The 20,181-nt window shown below is 50.2% G+C and overlaps 1 protein-coding gene across 1 annotated transcript in view; it reads left to right on the top strand.

Moving 5' to 3' along the window:
• Positions 1 to 20,181, top strand: part of KIF3C (kinesin family member 3C) — a 58,600-nt gene that overhangs the window by 16,708 nt on the left and 21,711 nt on the right. The window contains 4 exon segments of the mRNA XM_049784470.1: positions 11,658 to 11,759; positions 12,235 to 12,357; positions 14,181 to 14,299; positions 16,086 to 16,202. Coding sequence (XP_049640427.1) covers positions 11,658 to 11,759; positions 12,235 to 12,357; positions 14,181 to 14,299; positions 16,086 to 16,202 — 461 coding nt within the window.

Genomic DNA, 20,181 nt, shown 5'->3' with positions numbered 1-20,181 from the left:
CAGACACCTTACCTCTAGCGCCACCTTCCCGGCCCAACAGGAGCAATTTCTGAGCACCGAACCAGGAGTAACCCCTGAGTGCCACCGGATGTGACCCTCCCTTCCCAAATTGATATACATTGATAAACTGCTATCCCTACTCAGTGCCTGCCAGGGAGGTGGTAGAAGAGCATAGAGCAGAGGCTGGGCCCCTTGGTCTCAGCAGGCTGGGTGGCTGAATGGGCAGCACCACACTCTGACTCACAGCCCACTTCCTTTCACCTCACCAGGACACTTGGTATCTTTTTTGTGGTGGGGGGCCATACCCAGAAGCACTCAGGCATTACTCTTAGCTCTGCACTCAGAAATCGCTCCTGGCAGGCTCAGGGGACCACATGGGATGCGGGGATCAAACCCGCTCCATCCTGGGGCAGCCGCATGCAAGGCAAACGCCTTGCCACTGTGCTTTCACTCCGGTCCCTCTCACCAGGATACATGGGACGTGGCATTCACCCTGAGCATTTCATGTTTGAGCTAATCTCGGAAGTTCAAGATACTGGCTGGACCTTGCCCCCAGATCATGGCTGGGGTCATTTCGGGGTCTCAGAAGACCCTCAGCTAGTGAGAATGATCTTCAGGGGAGCTCTGATCCAGCTGCAGAGTCTAGGAGTAGAGCTCTGAGCAGGGCTATTCCTGACTCAGATCTTGGGGCAATGTCAGTAACAGGGACCTCACGGTGCCAGTTTTCAAATCTGGGGCTCCTACTTGCGAAGCCTGTGTTCCTGCCCTTGGAGCTCTGAGCTTTAGCCACTGGATCTTTCCTTTTCTTTTGGTTTTTGGGTCATACATGGCGACGCTCAGGGGTTACTCCTGGCTCTGTGCTCAGAAATCACTCCTGGTGGCCCGGAGAGATAGCACAGCGGCGTTTGCCTTGCAAGCAGCCAATCCAGGACCAAAGGTGGTTGGTTCGAATCCCAGTGTCCCACATGGTCCCCCTTGCCTGCCAGGAGCTATTTCTGAGCAGACAGCCAGGAGTAACCCCTGAGCACCGCCGGGTGTGGCCCCAAAACCAAAAACAAAAAACAAAAAAAGAAATCACTCCTGGTAGGCACGGGGGACCATATGGGATGCCAGGATTTGAACCACCGCCCGTCCTGGATCAGCTGCTTTCAAGGCAAATGCCGCACCGATGTGCTATCTCTCCAGCCCCTTCCCACTGGATTTTAAAATGCCAGAAGCTGCTGTTTGCCGCAGCACCTGCATGCTGGGACCCAGGAAGAAGGGGTAGGACGAGGACGTGAGGTCGGCTTGGGAAAGAGCAGGCTGGCAGGCTGATAGCTCGGTTGCCATTTACTGGCACCGAGACCTGGATCTTTCCCAGCACTGTCTTCAACTGTGTTTTCCCTCCTGATCCTTGGGTTCCTGCACATTATCTCCTGAGGTGCTGGTGATGCTATAATGGGATGATGAGTGGAAAGAGGGCCCTGCCCAGCTGCAGGCGAGTGCCAAATGGCACCCAGGGCTCCCGTCTCCCTCCGAGAACCCAGAGATTAGCTGGCAGTGGGAGGGCAGAACTGTCCGGCCTCTTGCAGTTAGGCGTAATGATGTCTCCTTATGGGAGAGGCTGGCTGAACTCATGTCCATGCAGCCCTCCCAGACCAGCACTTAAGGATGCAGGAGCTTCCACTTATCGCTTCCGCTCTGTCTTGGATGCCACTGGCTCCTCTGGAAAGAGGAAATGGAGGGTCTGAGTGTCTCCAACTGAGTCTGCAAGCCCAGAGTGATTCTGGCTGTTTCCTTTTCTGTGCGGTTAATTCTGATCAGATGGGGTGTTGAACAGTGGATCGTGCATTCCACAATCCCCAGAGAGGGAGAGGGATTCCCATACCCCAATCCGGGTAGGACAAGAGACACAGTTCTGGCAGCAGCTCCAACACAGGAAATAATCCACACATAGTTGGGAAGGAATAGCAGGCCAGAAACTCACACTGCAAACTGTTGACCCACAAGCCAGTCACTCCACCACATGGAGCCAAGATGGCAGCCCCTTCCTGGCCACCTGAGTAGCCTTTATTGGGATAAAACAAAGCCCACCCCCAAGGGGAGGGGGAAAAGCCAAATCAGGAGGCAATGGGAAAACATCTTTCTTTTTTTGTTTTTTTTTTGGGGGGGTCACACCCAGCAGCACTCAGGGGTTCCTCCTGGCTCTATGCTCAGAAATCACTCCTGGCAGGCTCAGGGGACCACATGGGATGCTGGGATTCGAACCACCGACCTTCTGCATGCAAGGCAAATGCCCACCTCCATGCCTTCTCTTCGGCCCTGGAAAACATCTTTTTTTAACAGGAAAACCAAAGGAACCTGAGAAACATCTAATTAAAAGGCAATATGAGGGACCAATTCAAAGGCCTCTACCAACAATGAGAAGATGAAAGAGGGGAACATCCTGGGTTTAGGAGCAGTTCCTACATTTCTGTTCTGGAGACTGTGGGCTCCATCCCTGGGCCTTAGTGGGCTCCAGGTGGGATGGGGTGATTCTCGGAGGTCACTTCTGTCAGCCTCCATTTTTTTCGAGGGGAGGGAATGCCTGGCAGTGCTCAGGGGTTACTTCTGGTTCTGCACTCAGGAATCACTTCTGGCGGGCTTGGAAGACTTTATAGGATACTAAGAATTGAACCCAGATCTGCCTCATGCAAGGCACCAGCTGTGCTTTCGCTCCAGCTCCACTCTAGATTCTTGTTGTCTTTCAGGAGTCCAGGAACACCCTCCCCCCAGGCCTCCCTCTCTGCCCCAGCAGCCTTGCTGGCCGTTCAGTTACACTGGACTTACTTAGAACCACCCTGACCCATCCTTGTCCTAGGCACCAGCCCCACCCTTGGGAACTCCTTTGTCCTGAGAAATAACGGAGGCAGCATTAAGTGCCTGGGGCTCCGAGGAATAATTCCTGGAGACTGGGAACTGGGACTAGTTCCAGTCCCTCTGCTTAATATCTTAATGTCTTCCAGCCTGAAATAGAGTTCTCCAAAGAAAGGGAGGAGATAGATCCTTTGAGAAAGGGGGTGTTAAACAAAACACTCATTTGTTAGCAAAGAATCGAGGCAAGGCCCATGTGTGGGTGAAACCAGAAATTCGGACTGGGAAGTGGGGGGCGGGGCGGGGTGCTGAGACTGTCTGCACTGTGACCCACTCAGCATCCACACAGACTGGGCCCTTCTTCTAGCACAAAGACAGGCTCTGTCTGGCAGGCACGGGATGTGCAGGTGGACTTGAAGCCCAGGCCTGCTGGAACCCGTCCCGCAGGGGGCCCTGCGAGGCAGACTGAGGTGTATAGGGAGTGATGGGACGAGTGATCTGAGGTGCATAGGGAGTGATGGAACAAGTGTTCGTGGGCACACAGGTGCTCCAGGAATTCCCTCAGAGATCTTAATCCAAGGCCAGCTGGGATGGAGAGAGGGAGAGAGGAGAGAGATAGAGAGAGAGAGAGAGAGAGAGAGAGAGAGAGAGAGAGAGAGAGAGAGAGAGAGAGAGAGAGAGAGTTTTTTGGGTCACACCCGGTGGCTCTCAGGGATTCCTCCTGGCTCTAGGCTCAGAAATCGGTCCTGGCAGGCTTCGGGGACCATATGGGATGCTGGGATTCGAACCACCGTCCTTCTGTATAAAAGGCAAACGCCCTACCTCCATGCTATCTCTCTGGCCCTGAGATTTTGATTTTTTGCGGGGTACATCCGGCAGTACTCAGGGACTCTGTACTTAGGAACTCGCAAAAAATCAAAGTCTCGGGGCCAAAGAGATAGCATGGAGGAGGGCTCCGGGGATCATATGGATGTTGAGGATCCAACCTGGGTTGGCCACATGCAAGGCAAGTGCCATACCCACTGTGCTGTTGTTCCAGTCCCTGGTCCATTATATTTTAATTTTTGCTTTTGTTTTTGGGTCATACTAGGACTTGCCCAGGGGTTATTTCTGACTCTGTGCTCAGGGGTTATTCCTGGTGGTACTCGGGGACCATATGGATGCTGGAGATTAAACCCGGGTTGGCCACATGCAAGGTACTTGCCATACCCGCTGTGCATCACTCTCTGGCCCCTGGTCCTTTTTTGGGATTTTATTTTTTATTTTTTTTATTTTTTTTTGGTTTTTGGGCCACACCCTGTGACGCTCAGGGGTTACTCCTGGCTATGCGCTCAGAAGTTGCTCCTGGCTTCTTGGGGGATCGAACCGCGGTCCGTCCTAGGCTAGCGCAGGCAAGGCAGGCACCTTACCTTCAGCGCCACTGCCCGGCCCCGGGATTTTATTTTTGTTTTTGTTTTTGGGCCACATCCCGTGACGCCCAGGGGTTACTCCTGGCTGTGCGCTCAGAAGTCGCTCCTGGCTTGGGGGACCATATGGGAAGCCAGGAGATCTCGGTCCGTCCAATGCTAGCGCAGGCAAGGCAGGAACCTTACCTCTAACGCCACTGCCCGGCCCCAACCCTGGTCCTTCTTTAAAAAATTATTTTTCCTGGAGCTGGAGAGATAGCATGGAAGGTGTTTGCCTTTCATGCAGAAGGTCGGTCGGTGGTTCTAATCCCGGCATCCCATACGGTCCCCCGAGCCTACCAAAAGTGATTTCTGAGCGTAGAGCCAGGAGGAACCCCTGAGCGCTGCCGGATATGACCCAAAAACCAAAAAAAATTTATTTTTCCTGAGGCGAAGCAGTAGTACAGTGGGTAGGGCACTTGCCTTGTACACTGCTGACTCAGGTTCGATCCCCAGCATCCCATCTCCTGTATCCCTACCATGAGAGATTTCTGAGCTCAGAACAAGGAGTAATCCCTGAGCACCACTGGGTGCAGCCCAAAAGCCAAAAAAAATTTTTTTAATTAAAATAAACTTCTTTTTCCTTTTTTGGGTGGTGGACAGATTTTTTGGATGATGCCTGGCAGTATTCAGGGACCACTCTGGTGGTCCTTGTGGAGTGATCCCCACCGGTTGCGCGAGGGGACTATGTGGTGCCAGGAATCAAACACTGAGCCATCTCCCTGGCCCTCTCCCTGGTCACTCTTCTCCCTGACAGTGTCCCAGTGGGTCCCAGTGAGGTGGCATGATTGCTTAGTTTGGGGCCCCATTGGGACATTGTTATGCAGAACATGGCTGTCGGGCCCGGAGAGATAGCACAGTGGTGCTTGCCTTGCAAGCAGCCGATCCAGGACCAAAGGTGGTTGGTTCGAATTCCGGTGTCCCATATGGTCCCCCGTGCCTGCCAGGAGCTATTTCTGAGCAGACAGCCAGGAGTAACCCCTGAGCATCGCTGGGTGTGACCCCCAAAAAAACAAAAACAAAAAGAAACAAAAAAAAAACAGAACATGGCTGAGGAGAGCACGGGGCTTGGTATGGTGCTGTGGACAGGATTGAGGGGGTTGAGTATAAAGCGTGCATTTGATGTGGGGCTCCTCCACTCAACAGCATAAGGGGAACTGTCCCCTGGCTGGTGTGGGGACTCACATGCTTGGAGCTGGGGTTGGAGCTCTAGTTCTGTCCCAGCATCACATGGTCCTCCGCTATCATTGCAAGGTTCCCCTACTACCACAGGGTTTGACTCCCCAGAAATCTCCCCAAAACCAAAATAGTACCTAAGGTACTGTGGTAAAAGGGAAGACCAAACTCTCCAAACAGTTCTCAGAAGTATAATATCAAGGGGAGGCTCCACTTTGCATCTGTTACTAAGAGATTTTTTTTTTGTTTGTTTTGGTTTGGTTTTTGGATTGGGGGCCACACCCGGTTGCATTGAGGTTACTCTAGGTTCTGTGCTTAGAAATCACTCCTTAGCAGGCTTAGGGGATCATATGGGATGCCGGGGATCAAACCCAGCTTATCCATGTACAAGGCAAATGCCCTACCTGCTGTACCATCAATCTGACCCCACTAAGTAAGAGATGTTTAAAAACCATGGCAGCACTTAAGGCCTGTGGTGCCTTAGCAATGGTGGTTCTGGTCATTATTACTGGTGCCAATTTAAGTGATAGACACCTTTAGAAAAGGTCACCTGGGAGTGTCCCAGCTGCTGGTCATCCACATTCCACATCTGGAATTCCCCTTTAGCGTTCAGGAGTTACTCCTGGCTCTGTGCTCAGAAATCAGGTTCCCGAGCATCATCAGCGTGACCCCAGGCATCTTGGGTACTGCAGAACTGTCAGCTGAATATTGCTGAGAGTGGCTACTAACCCCCCTGACCACAGTTGGGGAATGCCCCCCGCCCTACAAAAACTACATGAGGGCACAGAGCGATAGTATAGTAGGTAAGGCACTTGTCTTGCATGCAGCTGACCCCGGTTCAATAACTGGCAACCCATATGGTCCCCTGAACTCTGTCTAGGAGAGATCCTGGAGAGGAGAGCCAGGAGTAAGCCCTGAGCACTGCTGATTGTAGACCTAAACAAAACAAACAAACAAAAAAAAAAACAAAAGAAAATGAATAAAGTTACTTAACAGCATATTCCTTGCATATGTGAAGCCCTGTATTCGATCCCTGGCAACATCACAGAGCCCCCTGAGCACTGATGGGCGTGATCCCTAATCATGAACCACAGAGTTACCCCAAAAGGCAAAAAAGTGCATGCACAAGGGTATTTGCAAACTACCAAAATTTCTTAAATAACAGGTAGTGTCAATTCTTTCATAGAACAGAAATAACAGGATATAAGCTTATATTTATAACTATCTATGGATATAAAAATGTATGTATGGAAAAATCTGGATGAAAGCTGCTTAGCAACAGTGAGAAATGAATCTATGATGTTTCTTGTCATTTGTTATTTCTGGATTATTTTGATGTTGGTGCAATATTTTTTTTCCCTGAAAGGAGAGATTAAATAGAATGCTAAAAACGTAATCTTCAGGCCCAAAAGATTACTCCAGGGCACTGGAGAGATAGTGCGATAGCACAGCAGTAGGCGACCTGCATGCATTGCCTTGCATGCAGCTGACCCAGGTTAGGTCGAGAGCACTGCCAGGAGTGATCGCTGAGCACGGAGCCAGGAGAAAGCTGGCTGTGAATGTGGTACCACTAAAAATTAAAAACAAAAAAGATGAGTTCAAGTTCTGGAGCACATGCTCTGCATGTAAATCTTTGCATGCTGCCTAGCAAGGCATGGTCCTTAAGGGAGTGATCCTTAGCTTTGCTAAGAGCCCACTTGGATCTTGAGCACTTGCCTTACATGTGGCTGACCCAGGTTCAATCCCCAGCATCCCATTATGACCCCCTGAGCTTTTGCCAGGAATGATTCCTGAGCACAGAGCCAGGAGTAAGCCCTGATCACTGCCAGGTATAGCTGCCAAACCAAACCACCATCACAACAACAAAAACACAAATTCAAGGGGCTGGAGAGATAGCACAGCAGTAGGGCGTTTGCCTTGCAGAACAGACATTGGTTCAAATTCTGGCATCCCATATGGTCCCCTTGCCTAACAGGAGCGATTTCTGAGCATAGAGCCAGGAGTTACCTCTGAGTGCCGCCGGGTGTGGCCCCCCAAAAAACCCCACAAATTCAAGGTCTAAGAAATAGTAAGGGGGGAAGAAATAGTAGGGGGTACAATATTTGCCTTGTATCAAGTCAATTCCAATCCCAGTTCAATTCCTGGCACTGCTTATCATCCCACTGACACACAGGGGTCACTCCTGAGCACTCCCATGACCCAAATACCTCCTTCCTCCCAATAAAGAAATGAAATCTGGGGCTGGGTGGTGGCGCTAAAGGTAAGGTGCCTGCCTTGCCTGTGCTAGCCTTGGACGGACCGTGGTTCGATCCCCCGGTGTCCCATGTGGTCCCCCAAGCCAGGAGCAACTTCTGAGCACATAGCCAGGAGTAACCCCTGAGCGTTACCGGGTGTGACCCAAAAACCAAAAAAAAAAAAAAAAGAAAAAGAAATCTAAAAACACACCCTGGCGTCAACCGACAAGTAGTGATCCCTGAATGCAGATCCAGAAAGAAACCCTGAAAACTGCTGTGTGTGTCCCAGTACAAAAAATTAATAAATTGGGCCAGGAGAGATAGCACAGCAGCGTTTGCCTTGCAAGCAGCCGATCCAGGACCAAAGGTGGTTGGTTCGAATCCCGGTGTCCCATATGGTCCCCCATGCCTGCCAGGAGCTATTTTTGAGCAGACAGCCAGAAGTAACCCCTGAGCACCGCCGGGTGTGGCCCAAAAACAAAAAAAATAAAAATAAAAAAATAAATTGGGGCCGGAGAGAGACCATGGAGGTAAGGCGTATGCCTTGCATGCAGAAAGTCGGTGGTTTAAATGCCGGCATCCCATGTGGTCCCCTGAGCCTGCCAGAAGCGATTTCTGAGCGTAGAGCCAGGAGTAACCCCTGAGCGCTGCCAGGTGTGACCCAAAAACCAATAAATAAACAAACCCACAGGGGCCTGAGCAATAATGAGGGGTAGGGTGCTTGCCTTACACACTGCCAACCCGGCTTCTTTTTTTTTTTTTTTTTTTTTTTTTTTTTTTTTTTTTGTATTTTTGGGTCATACCTAGCAGCGCTCAGGAGTTACTTTTGGCTCTGGACTCAGAAATCGCTCCTGGGATATGGGGATATGACTATATGGGATGCTGGGATTCGAACCACTGTCCATCCTGGATTGGCTGCATGCAAGGCAAAATGCCCTACTGCTGTGCTATTTCTCCAGCTCGCCAACCCAGCTTCTATCCCTGACATCCCACATGGTTTCCTAAGAGCTGTCAGTTACAGTCTCAAACCAAAAATCAAACAAACCCTCCCAAAACCGAACTCACAGTCAGTAGTAAATGTATCATCTCTGCCAACAGTAGAATTTACTTAAATAGGGGCCGGAGAGATAGCATGGAGGTAAGGCGTTTGCCTTTCATGCAGTAGGATGGTGGTTCGAATCCCAGCATCCCATATGATCCCCTGAGCCTGCCAGGAGCGATTTTTGAGCATAGAACCAGGAGTAACCCCTGAGTGCTGCTGGGTGTGACCCAAAAAAACCAAAAGCCAAAAAAAAAAAAATTTACATAAATTCTTGGTCCTAAATAGCATAACCAGGAACCTGGTACCTATACCAGGAGAGGTGAGGAAAGTCTGGATCTTTCCTTTTCACACCTGTTCCCATCCTAGATTCCAGGCCCAGCCTCTTCACCTTTCTTTGCCTTTGCAGACAAAAGAGGCCTCTTTTTGAAGTCTCATAATAGCCCTGGGATGGCGGTAGCTGCCCTTCCCGAGCGCTCTCCTGCCTGTCCCCCAGATTCAGCTGCATCATGGTTTTCTATTAAGGCAGATCGGTTTCATCTTGCTGCCAAAAAGCCTTGGTTGATGGTGCCTGGCCAGATGCCATGGGTTTTCAGCTGTGGCAGCATATTAAGCCACTGTCTCCTGGGAACTATAGAGAATTAATCCGGCCCCTTTTCTCTCCCCTTTCAGCCTATAACTGATTTGCATGCAGCTCTCTGGTCATGAGTGGGGCTCGGATTGCTTTTTATTTTGTTTTACATTTGCTTGAGTGTTGCATACCCAGCAGCACTCAGGAGCTTGTCCTGGCTCTGTGTTCAGGAGTGACTCCTGGAGTTGCTCAGGGGACCATGAGTGGTACTGGGGATTTGAACTGGGGTTCTATGCTAATCAAATGCCTTATGCCCTGGCCTGTCTCCAGCCCCAGCTAGGATGACTTTATTTTTCCCTTTGCTAGCTCACCTAGCCAAAAGTTCTCTTGTAGGTCCGGCAAGGTGGCGCTAGAGGTAAGGTGTCTGCCTTGCAAGAGCTAGCCAAGGAAGGACCGTGGTTCGATCCCCTGGCGTCCCATATGGTCCCCCCAAGCCAGGGGCGATTTCTGAGCGCTTAGCCAGGAGTAACCCCAGAGCATCAAACGGGTGTGGCCCCAAAAACCAAAAAAAAAAAGTTCTCGTATTTTGCCACCTAGAAGGGTTGGGTGACAACTGTGAGATTGGGTGTTCTGGTGTGCTGCCTGGAAGGTTTCTCACAAAGCGAGGCCTGGAGATTACCATCGAATATTGTCTGTTGAGAGAGATGTCTGTGTCTTTGTGTTGCCTTTCTGTTTTTTGTTTGTTTTGTTTTTGGGTCACACCTGACAGTGCTCAGGGGTTACGCCTGGCTCTGTGCTCAGAAGCTGTTCCTGGCAGGCTCAGGGGACCATATGGGATGCCAATATTCAAACCTGAGTCCGTCCTGTGTTGGCCACATTCAAGCAAACATCCTACCGCTGTGCTATCGCTCCAGCCCCTTTGTGATGCCTGTCCCTCACGCATGGCCATGAGAAAGCCCTTCCCTGATCTCCACCTCATGGAACTCTGAAAAAGTGGCTCCAGCAAAATTTAGATCTCTCTCTCTCTCTAGTTCTGGCTTCCAGTAGCTTCCATGGCCGTCATCCGGTTGGCCCTGAAGAAGCAGCTGGGGGGTGGTTAGATTCATTACACCAGGTCTCCAGCCCTGCTCTGGACTGGGGGCTGGATTCTCCATTGACAGTTAGTAGCCAAGATGTGACCTTGGATGCTCCTCAGAATGTTCTAGGCTCCATTGTCTTCTCCACATGGTGGTGCAGATTTGGACCCAATGGGACTACTGATTACCTGAGATTCTGTGTTTTGTTCTCATGGGTTTGTAGCCATGCTTGGTAGTATTTAGGAACTATTCCTGGCTCTGTGCTCAGAAGGGACCATAGGCACACAGTGCTGGGGATTGTACACCTACAAAGCATCTTCCTCCCTGGGTGATATCTCCTGCTTAAGATTCTGCATGTTTGGGGGACTTTGTTTTATTTGGGGGGCTGCACCCAGTGATGCTCAGGACATTCTTCTGTTCCAAACTCGAGGATCACTCCTGGTAGGCTCGGGGGATCATCTAAGATGCTGGAGATTGAAACCAGGGCAGGTGTGTGCAAGCAAGCATCCTCCCCGCTGTGCTATCACTAAGAGAGTTAGATGGAGCTTAGACTCACCAACCTTACCCTCCACCCCATCCACACACCCCATATGCCAGCTGGAGGTCAGAGATTCTTATGAACCCTCCTAGGGTTCCAGGGACTTCCTAAAGGGGCTCAGAGGGGGAACACTTGGCCAGTTTTTAACAGGTGATAAAGCTTGAGTCACGAGGTAAAGTAGGGGCCACCAGAGTTGGTACTTCTGTGTTCAGGGTTGGGTCGATCACTGTCCTGGTACTTGGATTTGTTCACCACCTGAAAGCTCCCTAAATTCTGTATTCTTGGAGCTGATGGCAGCTTCATCGCATGCAAGACTATCTCTCTCGCCCCATATGGGCCCTTCTTTCTGTAAGTGCAGAGACTGGAGAGGACCTCGAGCCTCTGGTCATGGCTTGCTCTTCCTTAGGACTATCCCTTCCTGGGCCACTGACCCAGAGTACAAGAGGATGATAGGAGTGTGGACCAGGCAGGAAGACGTGAGTCTCCTCTGGGACACATCTGTCATCCCCCATTCAAGGACCACAGATCAGGAAAGCCAGCGTCTCAAGCTAGAGGTGCTAGGGCCAGGAAGAGCTCAAAGGGCTGGACATAGGTTTTGCATATATGTACGTCTGATTCGATTCTTGGTACATGTGGTCTTCCAACCTACTAGTGTGGCCACCCCCCTACCCCTACCCCCTCCCCAAATAACCAGTAAAACTAAGGATGTTCTCAAACCAATTCTCTGTATCCCCTTATGCCCACAGGCCATGGAGAGCAAGCTGCTGATTGGCGGCAGGAACATCATGGATCATACCAACGAGCAGCAGAAGATGCTGGAACTGAAGAGGCAGGAGATTGCCGAGCAGGTGGGATCTGGGGGCACATAGTGTGAGGGCGTCCCTGGGGCCAGGAGCCAGCTTAGGTGCAAGATCCTTGAAATGGCCTTGCTGAGCCCTGACATCTGCCCGCCACCATCTCCCACACCCCTTTTACACTGTGGGGTCCTCAGCAGTCCATACCGCTACTGAAGCAAAAATGGTAGCGCCCAACGAAATCAGCCTCAATAGCTCTGTGGGGGGTGCAAGTTTCAGAAGGGGTAAGTTCTTGGTCATCTTGCTATTTCCTGATTCACCAAGAACTGTAGTGGCACCCTGAGAAGGGCTGAGCCACCACCCACGTAGGCAGATTAGGCAGAGGTGTGGTCCTGTCAGCCAAGAGGTAGGCCCAGTTCTATCACCTCCTGGCACCAAAGCTGTGAAGTCAGGCGCCCCGAGAAGCCCCCGAGCCCTGCGGGCCTGGCCTGCCTACGCCGACCCATCCAGCCCTTCCTGGTCTGCATAGAAACGCCGTGAGCGGGAGATGCAGCAGGAGATGATGGTACGGGACGAGGAGACCATGGAGCTCCGGGGCACCTACACGTCCCTGCAGCAGGAGGTGGAAGTGAAGACCAAGAAGCTCAAGAAGGTGCGAGGCCACGGCTCCAGGGCCTGTTTTGTGTGGGGTTCGTAGCCAAGGCTGCTCAGGGATGGCTGCTGTCACTGTGCTCCTGAAGGGTTCAGGGGATCCTAGGGATTGCCAGGGATCAAGTCCTGATTGGCTATGTGCAAGGCAAGTGCTCTACCTGCTCTGTTCCCACGAAGGATGAATGTTTAATTATCTTTTATTTGGGGGTCCATACCTAACAGGGCCATGGACTTACTCCTGGCTCTGTGCTCAGGGATCACTCCGGGTAGTGCTCAAGGGATCTAACGGGGTGTCGGGGATTGAACTCAGATGGGCCACATGCAAGGCAAATGCCCTGCCCACTGGACTGTTTCTCTCTGGCCCCAAGACCATTCTCTGTTTTGCAGAGTTTCCTTGTCTGGCTGCTCAGGGAAGGAACAGTCAGGGCATGGGTCTGGTGGTGGACTGGACTGTAATTTGTTCTGTGTCAGGCTTGGCCCATCTGTGGGAATACTGTCTCCTCCCAACTTAGTAGCCAGATTAGAGGTGCTAGATCAAGTCCCCTGGTACGGTGTCACTATGAGTGCCTGAGCGTAGCTGGGCCTGGAGCTGTCCAGGAAAGCAGCAAGGAGGCCAGGGGCTTGAAGGAGGGGGAATGAGATGGAAGGATGCACTAGACCCTTGAGGGCATGTGAGAGCTTGGGAATGCCCCACCCTTAGCCTCCTACGGAGGACAGAGCTAGGCTGGGTGAACAGGGAGAGCCTAGGGCAGTAAGTAGCAATATCTGGGCCATGTGGTTATTAACACTCACACTTGGCCTCTCTGGGAACTCAGCGCCCAGTGGGTTAGAAGGGCCTGAGTAGGGAAATCAGGCTGCCCCTGTAGTGGCAGGATGGGATTGGTCCAAACTGACTTAGATCCTCTCTGCACACGTCTTTAAAAATGCCAGGCCCAGGGCCCGGAGAGATAGCACATCGGCGTTTGCCTTGCAAGCAGCCGATCCAGGACCAAAGGTGGTTGGTTCGAATCCCGGTGTCCCATATGGTCCCCCGTGCCTGCCAGGAGTTATTTCTGAGCAGACAGCCAGGAGTAACCTCTGAGCATCACCGGGTGTGGCCCAAAAACCAAAAAAAAAAAAAAAAAAGCCAGGCCCTACAGTTCAAGTGTCGGGGGCCTCATTCTGTCTCTGTGTCTTTTTCTTTTATTATTATTATTATTTTTTTTTTTATTTTGATTTTTGGGCGATACCGGGCTGCACTCCGGGGTTACTCCTGGCTCTGTGCTCAGAAATCTTTCCTGGCAGGTTCAGGGGATTATATAGGATGCTGGGGATAGAACCTGGGTCTAGCCCATGCAAGGCAAGCGTCCTACCGCTATGCTATCATTCTGGCCCCCTGTCTCTGTCTCTTTCTGTCTGTGTCTCTGTGTCTCCCTCTATTTCAGTCTCCCTCACTCATGCTCAGGGACTTGATGCTCAGGGTGGTTCCTAGACACACTTAGGGGGACCGTGAGATGCTAGGCCTGCTCGAAAAGTGAGCGTTTGAGCTCATTCCCTACCTCTTTGCCTCTTGGGAACCAGTGTGTGGCCTGGTGCAAATCAGAGCATGTGCTTTCCCATGTCCCCGAAGAGTGTGAGGCCAAAAGGTCCCTTCCGGCGTGAACATTCCGTGATGGTGACAGCAGCCGAGGAACATGGCAGCTGTGGGTGTGACTGTGCTGGCTGTAGCCGGGCTGCTGGAAGGAGATTCCGAGCAGAGAATCTTGGCTTCCCTCCAGCCCCTTGGGCTCAGACTGGGGTGACTGGGGGCCCCCAGCTGAGAAACCCCTTCCTGTTCCCACGCAGCTGTATGCCAAGCTACAGGCGGTGAAGGCGGAGATCCAGGACCAGCATGATGAGTACATCCGAGTGCGGCAGGACCTGGAGGAGGCCCAGAACGAGCAGACTCGGGAACTGAAGCTCAAGTAGGAAGGGATGGAAGGAGGGAGGTTGCCCGGCATCCTCGGTCACAGCCCTGCCCTGCCCATGCCTACAACCCACTCTCATGGCCACGCCCCAAGATGCTCCACCCACTGTGACCATGCCCCATGAAGCCCCACCCTCTACACACCCACATCAAGCCACATCATGTCCCATGGGAACCCCACCCTTATGCCACACCCACAGTCCAGCCATAGTTCCCCCCCAGGCCCACAGCCATGCCCAACCACAACCTCAGATCTTGGACCCTTCTTCTCCCTGTCTTCTTTCCTCCAAGGCCTTCTTCTCTTGATGGTTGCTTCCATCTAAGGCAGTATTTTTCAACCTTTTTTGTGCAAAGGTACACTTTTTTCATGGAAAAAAATCATGAGGCACACCACCATTAGAAAATGCTAAAATAGGGGCCGGGCGGTGGCGCAAGAGGTAAGGTGCCTGCCTTGCCTGCGCTAGCCTTGGACGGACCACAGTTCGATCCCCCGGCGTCCCATATGGTCCCCCAAGCCAGGAGCAACTTCTGAGCGCATAGCCAGGAGTAACCCCTGAGCGTTACCGGGTGTGGCCCAAAAACCAAAAAAAAAAAAAAAAAAAAAAAAAAAAAAAGAAAATGCTAAAATAAATTGAACTCTGTGCCTATATTGACTATAGATAAAGTAATTCTCTTGAATAGGAATCAACCACAAAGAAATTATTTTATAATGACTTTATTATGAAATAATAAAGTAATTTTATCATTGTTCATATCTCTGTTTACTGACTCAGTGTGAAACCTGGGCCTGTTTGGTCTATTTATGAGCCGAAGCCGCATGTTATGGATGAAATGAGAATTTTTCCCATGGCACACTAGTGTGCCACAGCACAGTGGTTGAACGTTGATCTACGACAGCTGTGATTCTCAATTATTTTCTGTCATGCCCCCCTAGGAAGAAGAAAACATTTTTGCGCCTCCCCCGCGCGACTGTAAATAATATCTTTATTAAAGAAAAACTTTAATCTGCAAAACAAAATATATATAAAATAGGGGCCGGAGAGATAGCATGAAGAAGTTCATCAGTTCAAATCCTGGCGTCCCATATGGTCCCCATGCCTGCCAGGAGCAATTTCTGAGCATGGAGCCAGGAGTAACCCCTGAGCACTGCCAGGTGTGACCCAAAACACACACACACACACACACACACACACAAAATATATATATTTATATATATATATAAAATATATATATATATATATGGATTAATGACTCCAATGAGCATGTTTTGCAATGCATATCTTTTCCATTCGAAGCGGGGTTTGAAGCAGGACACAGCAATTCTCAGCTCCAGAGACATACAGAGACATAAAAACAGGGCTTAGCTTGTTATGACAGTGTTTGCCGAGGTCAAACACGCCCCCCTTTACGGAGCCTCACGCCCCCCCCTGTGGGGTGAGCCCCAGTATTTGAGAAACACTGATCTGAGGGATAAAAGTGCCTGAAGGAAGAAAGTCAGGCCTAAGTCCTGGAGTTGCTTCTTTTTCTTTCTCCTTTCCCACCAGTAGCTGATGAAGTTTCCAAAGTGCATGCAGAGCCTGGCAAGCGTCACCCCTGAACCCGTGAGCCCACCATCTTTGCCTCTCAGGGAGCCATGTTCAGGCTCTGTGATTGCAGCAGAGTGTGCGCCCGTCCCCACCTGCCATTCTCACTCAGCCCCCTTCTTGTTATTCCTCCCTTCACACCTGCCCTGTAGTTTCTCAGTCTTTGGGGTTCCCCCCTCTCTAATCCATTTGTGCCCCCAGGTACCTAATCATTGAGAACTTCATCCCCCCTGAGGAGAAGAACAAGATCATGAACCGGCTTTTCCTGGACTGTGAGGAGGAGCAGTGGAAATTCCAGCCTCTGGTGCCAGCAGGAGTGTGAGTCTCTGCCCCAGAAATGGGGAGGTAGATGTGGTGGTGGTAGGGCACAGTGAAACCAAGTGAGGGTTCTACTGATGCCTCAGAAAGCTGAGCATTGTCAAACCAGCAGTGGCAAAAAGGGAAAGGCTTTATCGCAGGGCTTGAGTGCAAGGGATCTGTCCTTTTGTTTTTAAGGGTTTTTTTTTTTTGGGGGGGGGGGGGTTTGGTCACACCTGGCGCCACTCATGGGTTACTCCTGGCTCTGTGCTCAGAAATCACTCCTCGCAGGCTCGGGGAACCATATGGGATGCTGGGATTCGAACCAGTCTATCCTGGGTTGGCTGAGTGCAGAGCAAATGCCCTACCAGCTATGATATCTCTCCGGCCTCTGTTTTTGAGTTTTTATACAGGTGGAAGGATGGGCCTAGTCTACATGGAAAACCAGAGGTGGTTTCAGCATCAACAGGCTGGGTACCTTGAAATCTGAGCAGGAAGTCTGAGAATGAATAGGTTGTCAACGTATACCTCCTATGTCCCCGTGCATGTCCTCCTATGATGCTGCTCGCTTTTGATTCTGAATAATAGTTGAAACATTTATTTATACTCTCTGGAAATCAGTTCCTGTAAGTCAGTATGAGAGATGAGCTCTTGGGTAACCCAGCTTCTTTGTGATAGGTCGTCTAGGGCGTCACTACTGTAACACACACTACCCTGTGTCCCAGGGTACCTCGAGCTCTGCCACCCCTAGCAAAGTGGCAGTTTTGGTAGAGGCTAAGTTTTACAATTTAATATACATGTTAATTACAAAGACTGGGGTGTTTTGATAACTAACAGTAGGGTGATCAGGTACCTTTAATCTGAGAACCTGGTGGACTCTTAATTGAAGGGGCTGGAGCAATAGTAGGGTGGCTGAGATTCTTGTCTTGCATAGAGCTGATTCCAGTTCAATCCTTGACTGATGGTCCCCTGAATACTCCCAGGCACAGAGCCAAGGAGTAAGCCCTGAACACCGCTGCGTGTGACCCCAAAATCAAAAGAACAAAGTATAGCACAGAATTCATGGTAAGTTCCTGTTCTAGCAAGGTGTTTTCTTGCTTGGTTGCCTGTTGGCCCAGGGGACTATCCTGACCTTGGGGTTATTAATCGAGGAAATTTTCTTCTTGTAGGGCCTCAGTTTCACTTTTAACACCAGGGTTTCAACAGATTGGAGAAGGAATTCTCAGGAGGTCATGTAGGGTTACATAGGGATTTCCAGCAAGACATGAAACTTTTTTTCTCTTTTATAAAGGTTAACTTGAGGCATAAAAAAATTCCCTCAGGGGCTGGGGTGATGGCACAGTGGTTAGGATGTTTGTCTTGCACACGGCAGACCTGGATTCAATCCTGGTATCCCCGGAGCCAGGAGTAAATTCTGAGCACAGAGCTCACAGAACTAAAAATAAATAAACAAACAAATAAATAAATAAGGGCCGGAGAGATAGCACAGCGATAGGGTGTTTGCCTTGCAAGCAGCTGACCCAGGACCAACGGTGATCGAATCCCGACATCCCATATGGTCCCCGGTACCTGCCAGGAGTGATTTCTGAGCACAAAGCCAGGAGTAAAGTAATCCCTGAGCAATGCCGGGTGTGGCCCAAAAACCAAAAATTGAATAAATAAATAATAAATAAACAAATCCCTGAAAGAGAGGGTTCAGTAGGCGAGAATTCATGCATGTTTTTCATACAGGAGACCTGGATTCAGTCCCTAACACTACAGGAAATGTCCCCCGAAGCATAGCACTAGGAGTAGCCCCTCTTAGTGCTGCTGAGCGTAGCCCCAAAACTAGAAAGGAATTAAGAAAAAAAGGAGTGGAGGGAAGGGTGTTTGCCTTGCATGTGGCTGACCCTGGCTCTATCCCCAGCATGAGTTTGGAGCACAGACCTAGGTGTAAGTTCTGAACGTGATCACCCTGCCATAGTGGTTCACAATTAAAACAATAAATAAAAACAGAAAGGCGCGGCACAGCCGGAGCAGTGGTGCGAGCGGTACAGCGTTTGCTTTGCATGCGCTAACCCAGGACAGACCGAGTTTCTATCTCCCGGTGTCCCATATGGTCCCCCAAAGCCAGGAGCGATTTCTGATCACATAGCCAAGAGTAACCTCTGAGTGTCACTGGGTAATGCTCAAAAACAAACAAAACAAAAACCAGAAAGGCAAAGAAGCCCTTTGGTAGGCCTGTGAATGCTACGTTGCAGCCAGTCTGGTTATCAGGTGCCAAACCTAGCAGCGCTTACTTTGTGTGAATCTGTAGAAACCGTTGGAGCCCGCAGATCAGGGAGAATGTGGAGCAGGAGCCGGCAGAGGCGAGTCAGCCTTTAAGGCTCCATCCACTCTGGGGTGAGTCAGCAGGAACTGTCACCTTTTTCCTCCTGACCCAGAGGGAAGGTCCTTGGCCATTGGCTGCCCTGCAGCTCCCCCTGCTGGTGGTCCTGAAGAACAAATCTGGGCTTGCTTTCTTTCTTTCTTTCTTTCTTTCTTTCTTTCTTTCTTTCTTTCTTTTCTTTCTTTCTTTCTTCTTTCTTTCTTTTCTTTCTTTCTTTCTTTCTTTCTTTCTTTCTTTCTTTCTTTCTTTCTTTCTTTCTTTCTTTCTTTCTTTCTTTCTTTCTTCTTCTTTCTTCCTTCCTTCCTTCCTTCCTTCCTTCCTTCCTTCCTTCCTTCTTTCTTTCTCTCTCTCTTTCTTCCTTCCTTTCTTCCTTCCTTCCTTCCTTTCTCTTTCTCTCTTTCTCTCTCCCCCCCTCCCCTCTCTCTCTCTCTCTTTCTTTATTTCTTTCTTTCTTTCTTTCTTTCTTTCTTTCTTTCTTTCTTTCTTTCTTTCTTTCTTTCTCTCCCTCCCTCCTTTCTCTCTCTCTCTCTCTCTCTCTCTCTCTCTCTCTCTTTCTTGTGTATGTGGTTTTTGGGTCACACCCAGCAGTGCTCAGGGGTTACTCCTGGCTCCATTCTCAAAAATTGCTCCTGGCAGGCACGGGGAACCATATGGGACGCCGGGATTCGAACCGATGACCTTCTGCATGAAACGCAAACGCCTTACCTCCATGCTATCTCTCTGGCCCCACAAATCTGGATTTTCAAGTATAGTTGTTAGGGACTCACTGATCCTACTGTCCCAAAGTTGAAAATCTGGAGGCCAGGGATATAGCTCGGAAGAAGAGCCCATGTCTTGCATATGTGAGGGCTTGGGTTTGATTCCCCTCACAAAAATAAAATAAAATTACTGCGATGAAGCCATAGTACAGCAGGTAGGGCCCTTGCCTTGTATACAGCCAACCTGGGTTTGATGGGGTACACTATGTATGGACTCCTGAGCCCACCAGGAGTGGTCCCTGAGTGCAGATCCAGAAGTAATCTCTGAACACCACCAGGTGTGGTTGCCCCCCAAAATGTTAAATAAAATAAAAAATGTAAAAAATCCTAAGTCGGGGCCGGGCGGAGGCGCTAAAGGTTAAGGTGCCTGCCTTGCCTGCGCTAGCTTGGACGGACCGCGGTATCGATCCCCGGTGACTTCCCTTATGGTCCCCCAAGCCAGGAGCAACTTCTGAGCACATAGCCAGGAGTAACCCCTGAGCATTACGGGTGTGGCCAAAAATCAAAAAAAAAAAACTCCTAAGTTGGGGGCCAGAGTGATGGTGCAGCGGATACGGGCGGTTCTCCTTGCACGTGGGCTGACTGGGATCCCATATCATCCTCTGAGCCAGGAGCTATTTCTGAGCTCATAGCCCTTAGCATCACCAGGTATAAGTCCCAAAACAAAAAAACAAAACCCCTGAATTGAAAAATCTGTGGACCAGAAAAGTAGTACAATAGTATAACAGGTACATTTGCTTTGCATGTGGCCAATCTGGATTTGTTCTCTGATAGTCCATATGGCCTTCTGAGCCCACCAGGAGCAATTCTTGAGCACAGAGCCCGGGGTAAGCCTGAGCAATGCTGAATTGACCCAGAAAAGCAATAAACAAAA

This window comes from Suncus etruscus, chromosome 12 (genome assembly GCF_024139225.1).
Source record: "Suncus etruscus isolate mSunEtr1 chromosome 12, mSunEtr1.pri.cur, whole genome shotgun sequence".
In the NCBI taxonomy this organism is placed as follows: Eukaryota; Metazoa; Chordata; class Mammalia; order Eulipotyphla; family Soricidae; genus Suncus; species Suncus etruscus.
This window is presented reverse-complemented; position numbering and strand designations above follow the sequence as displayed.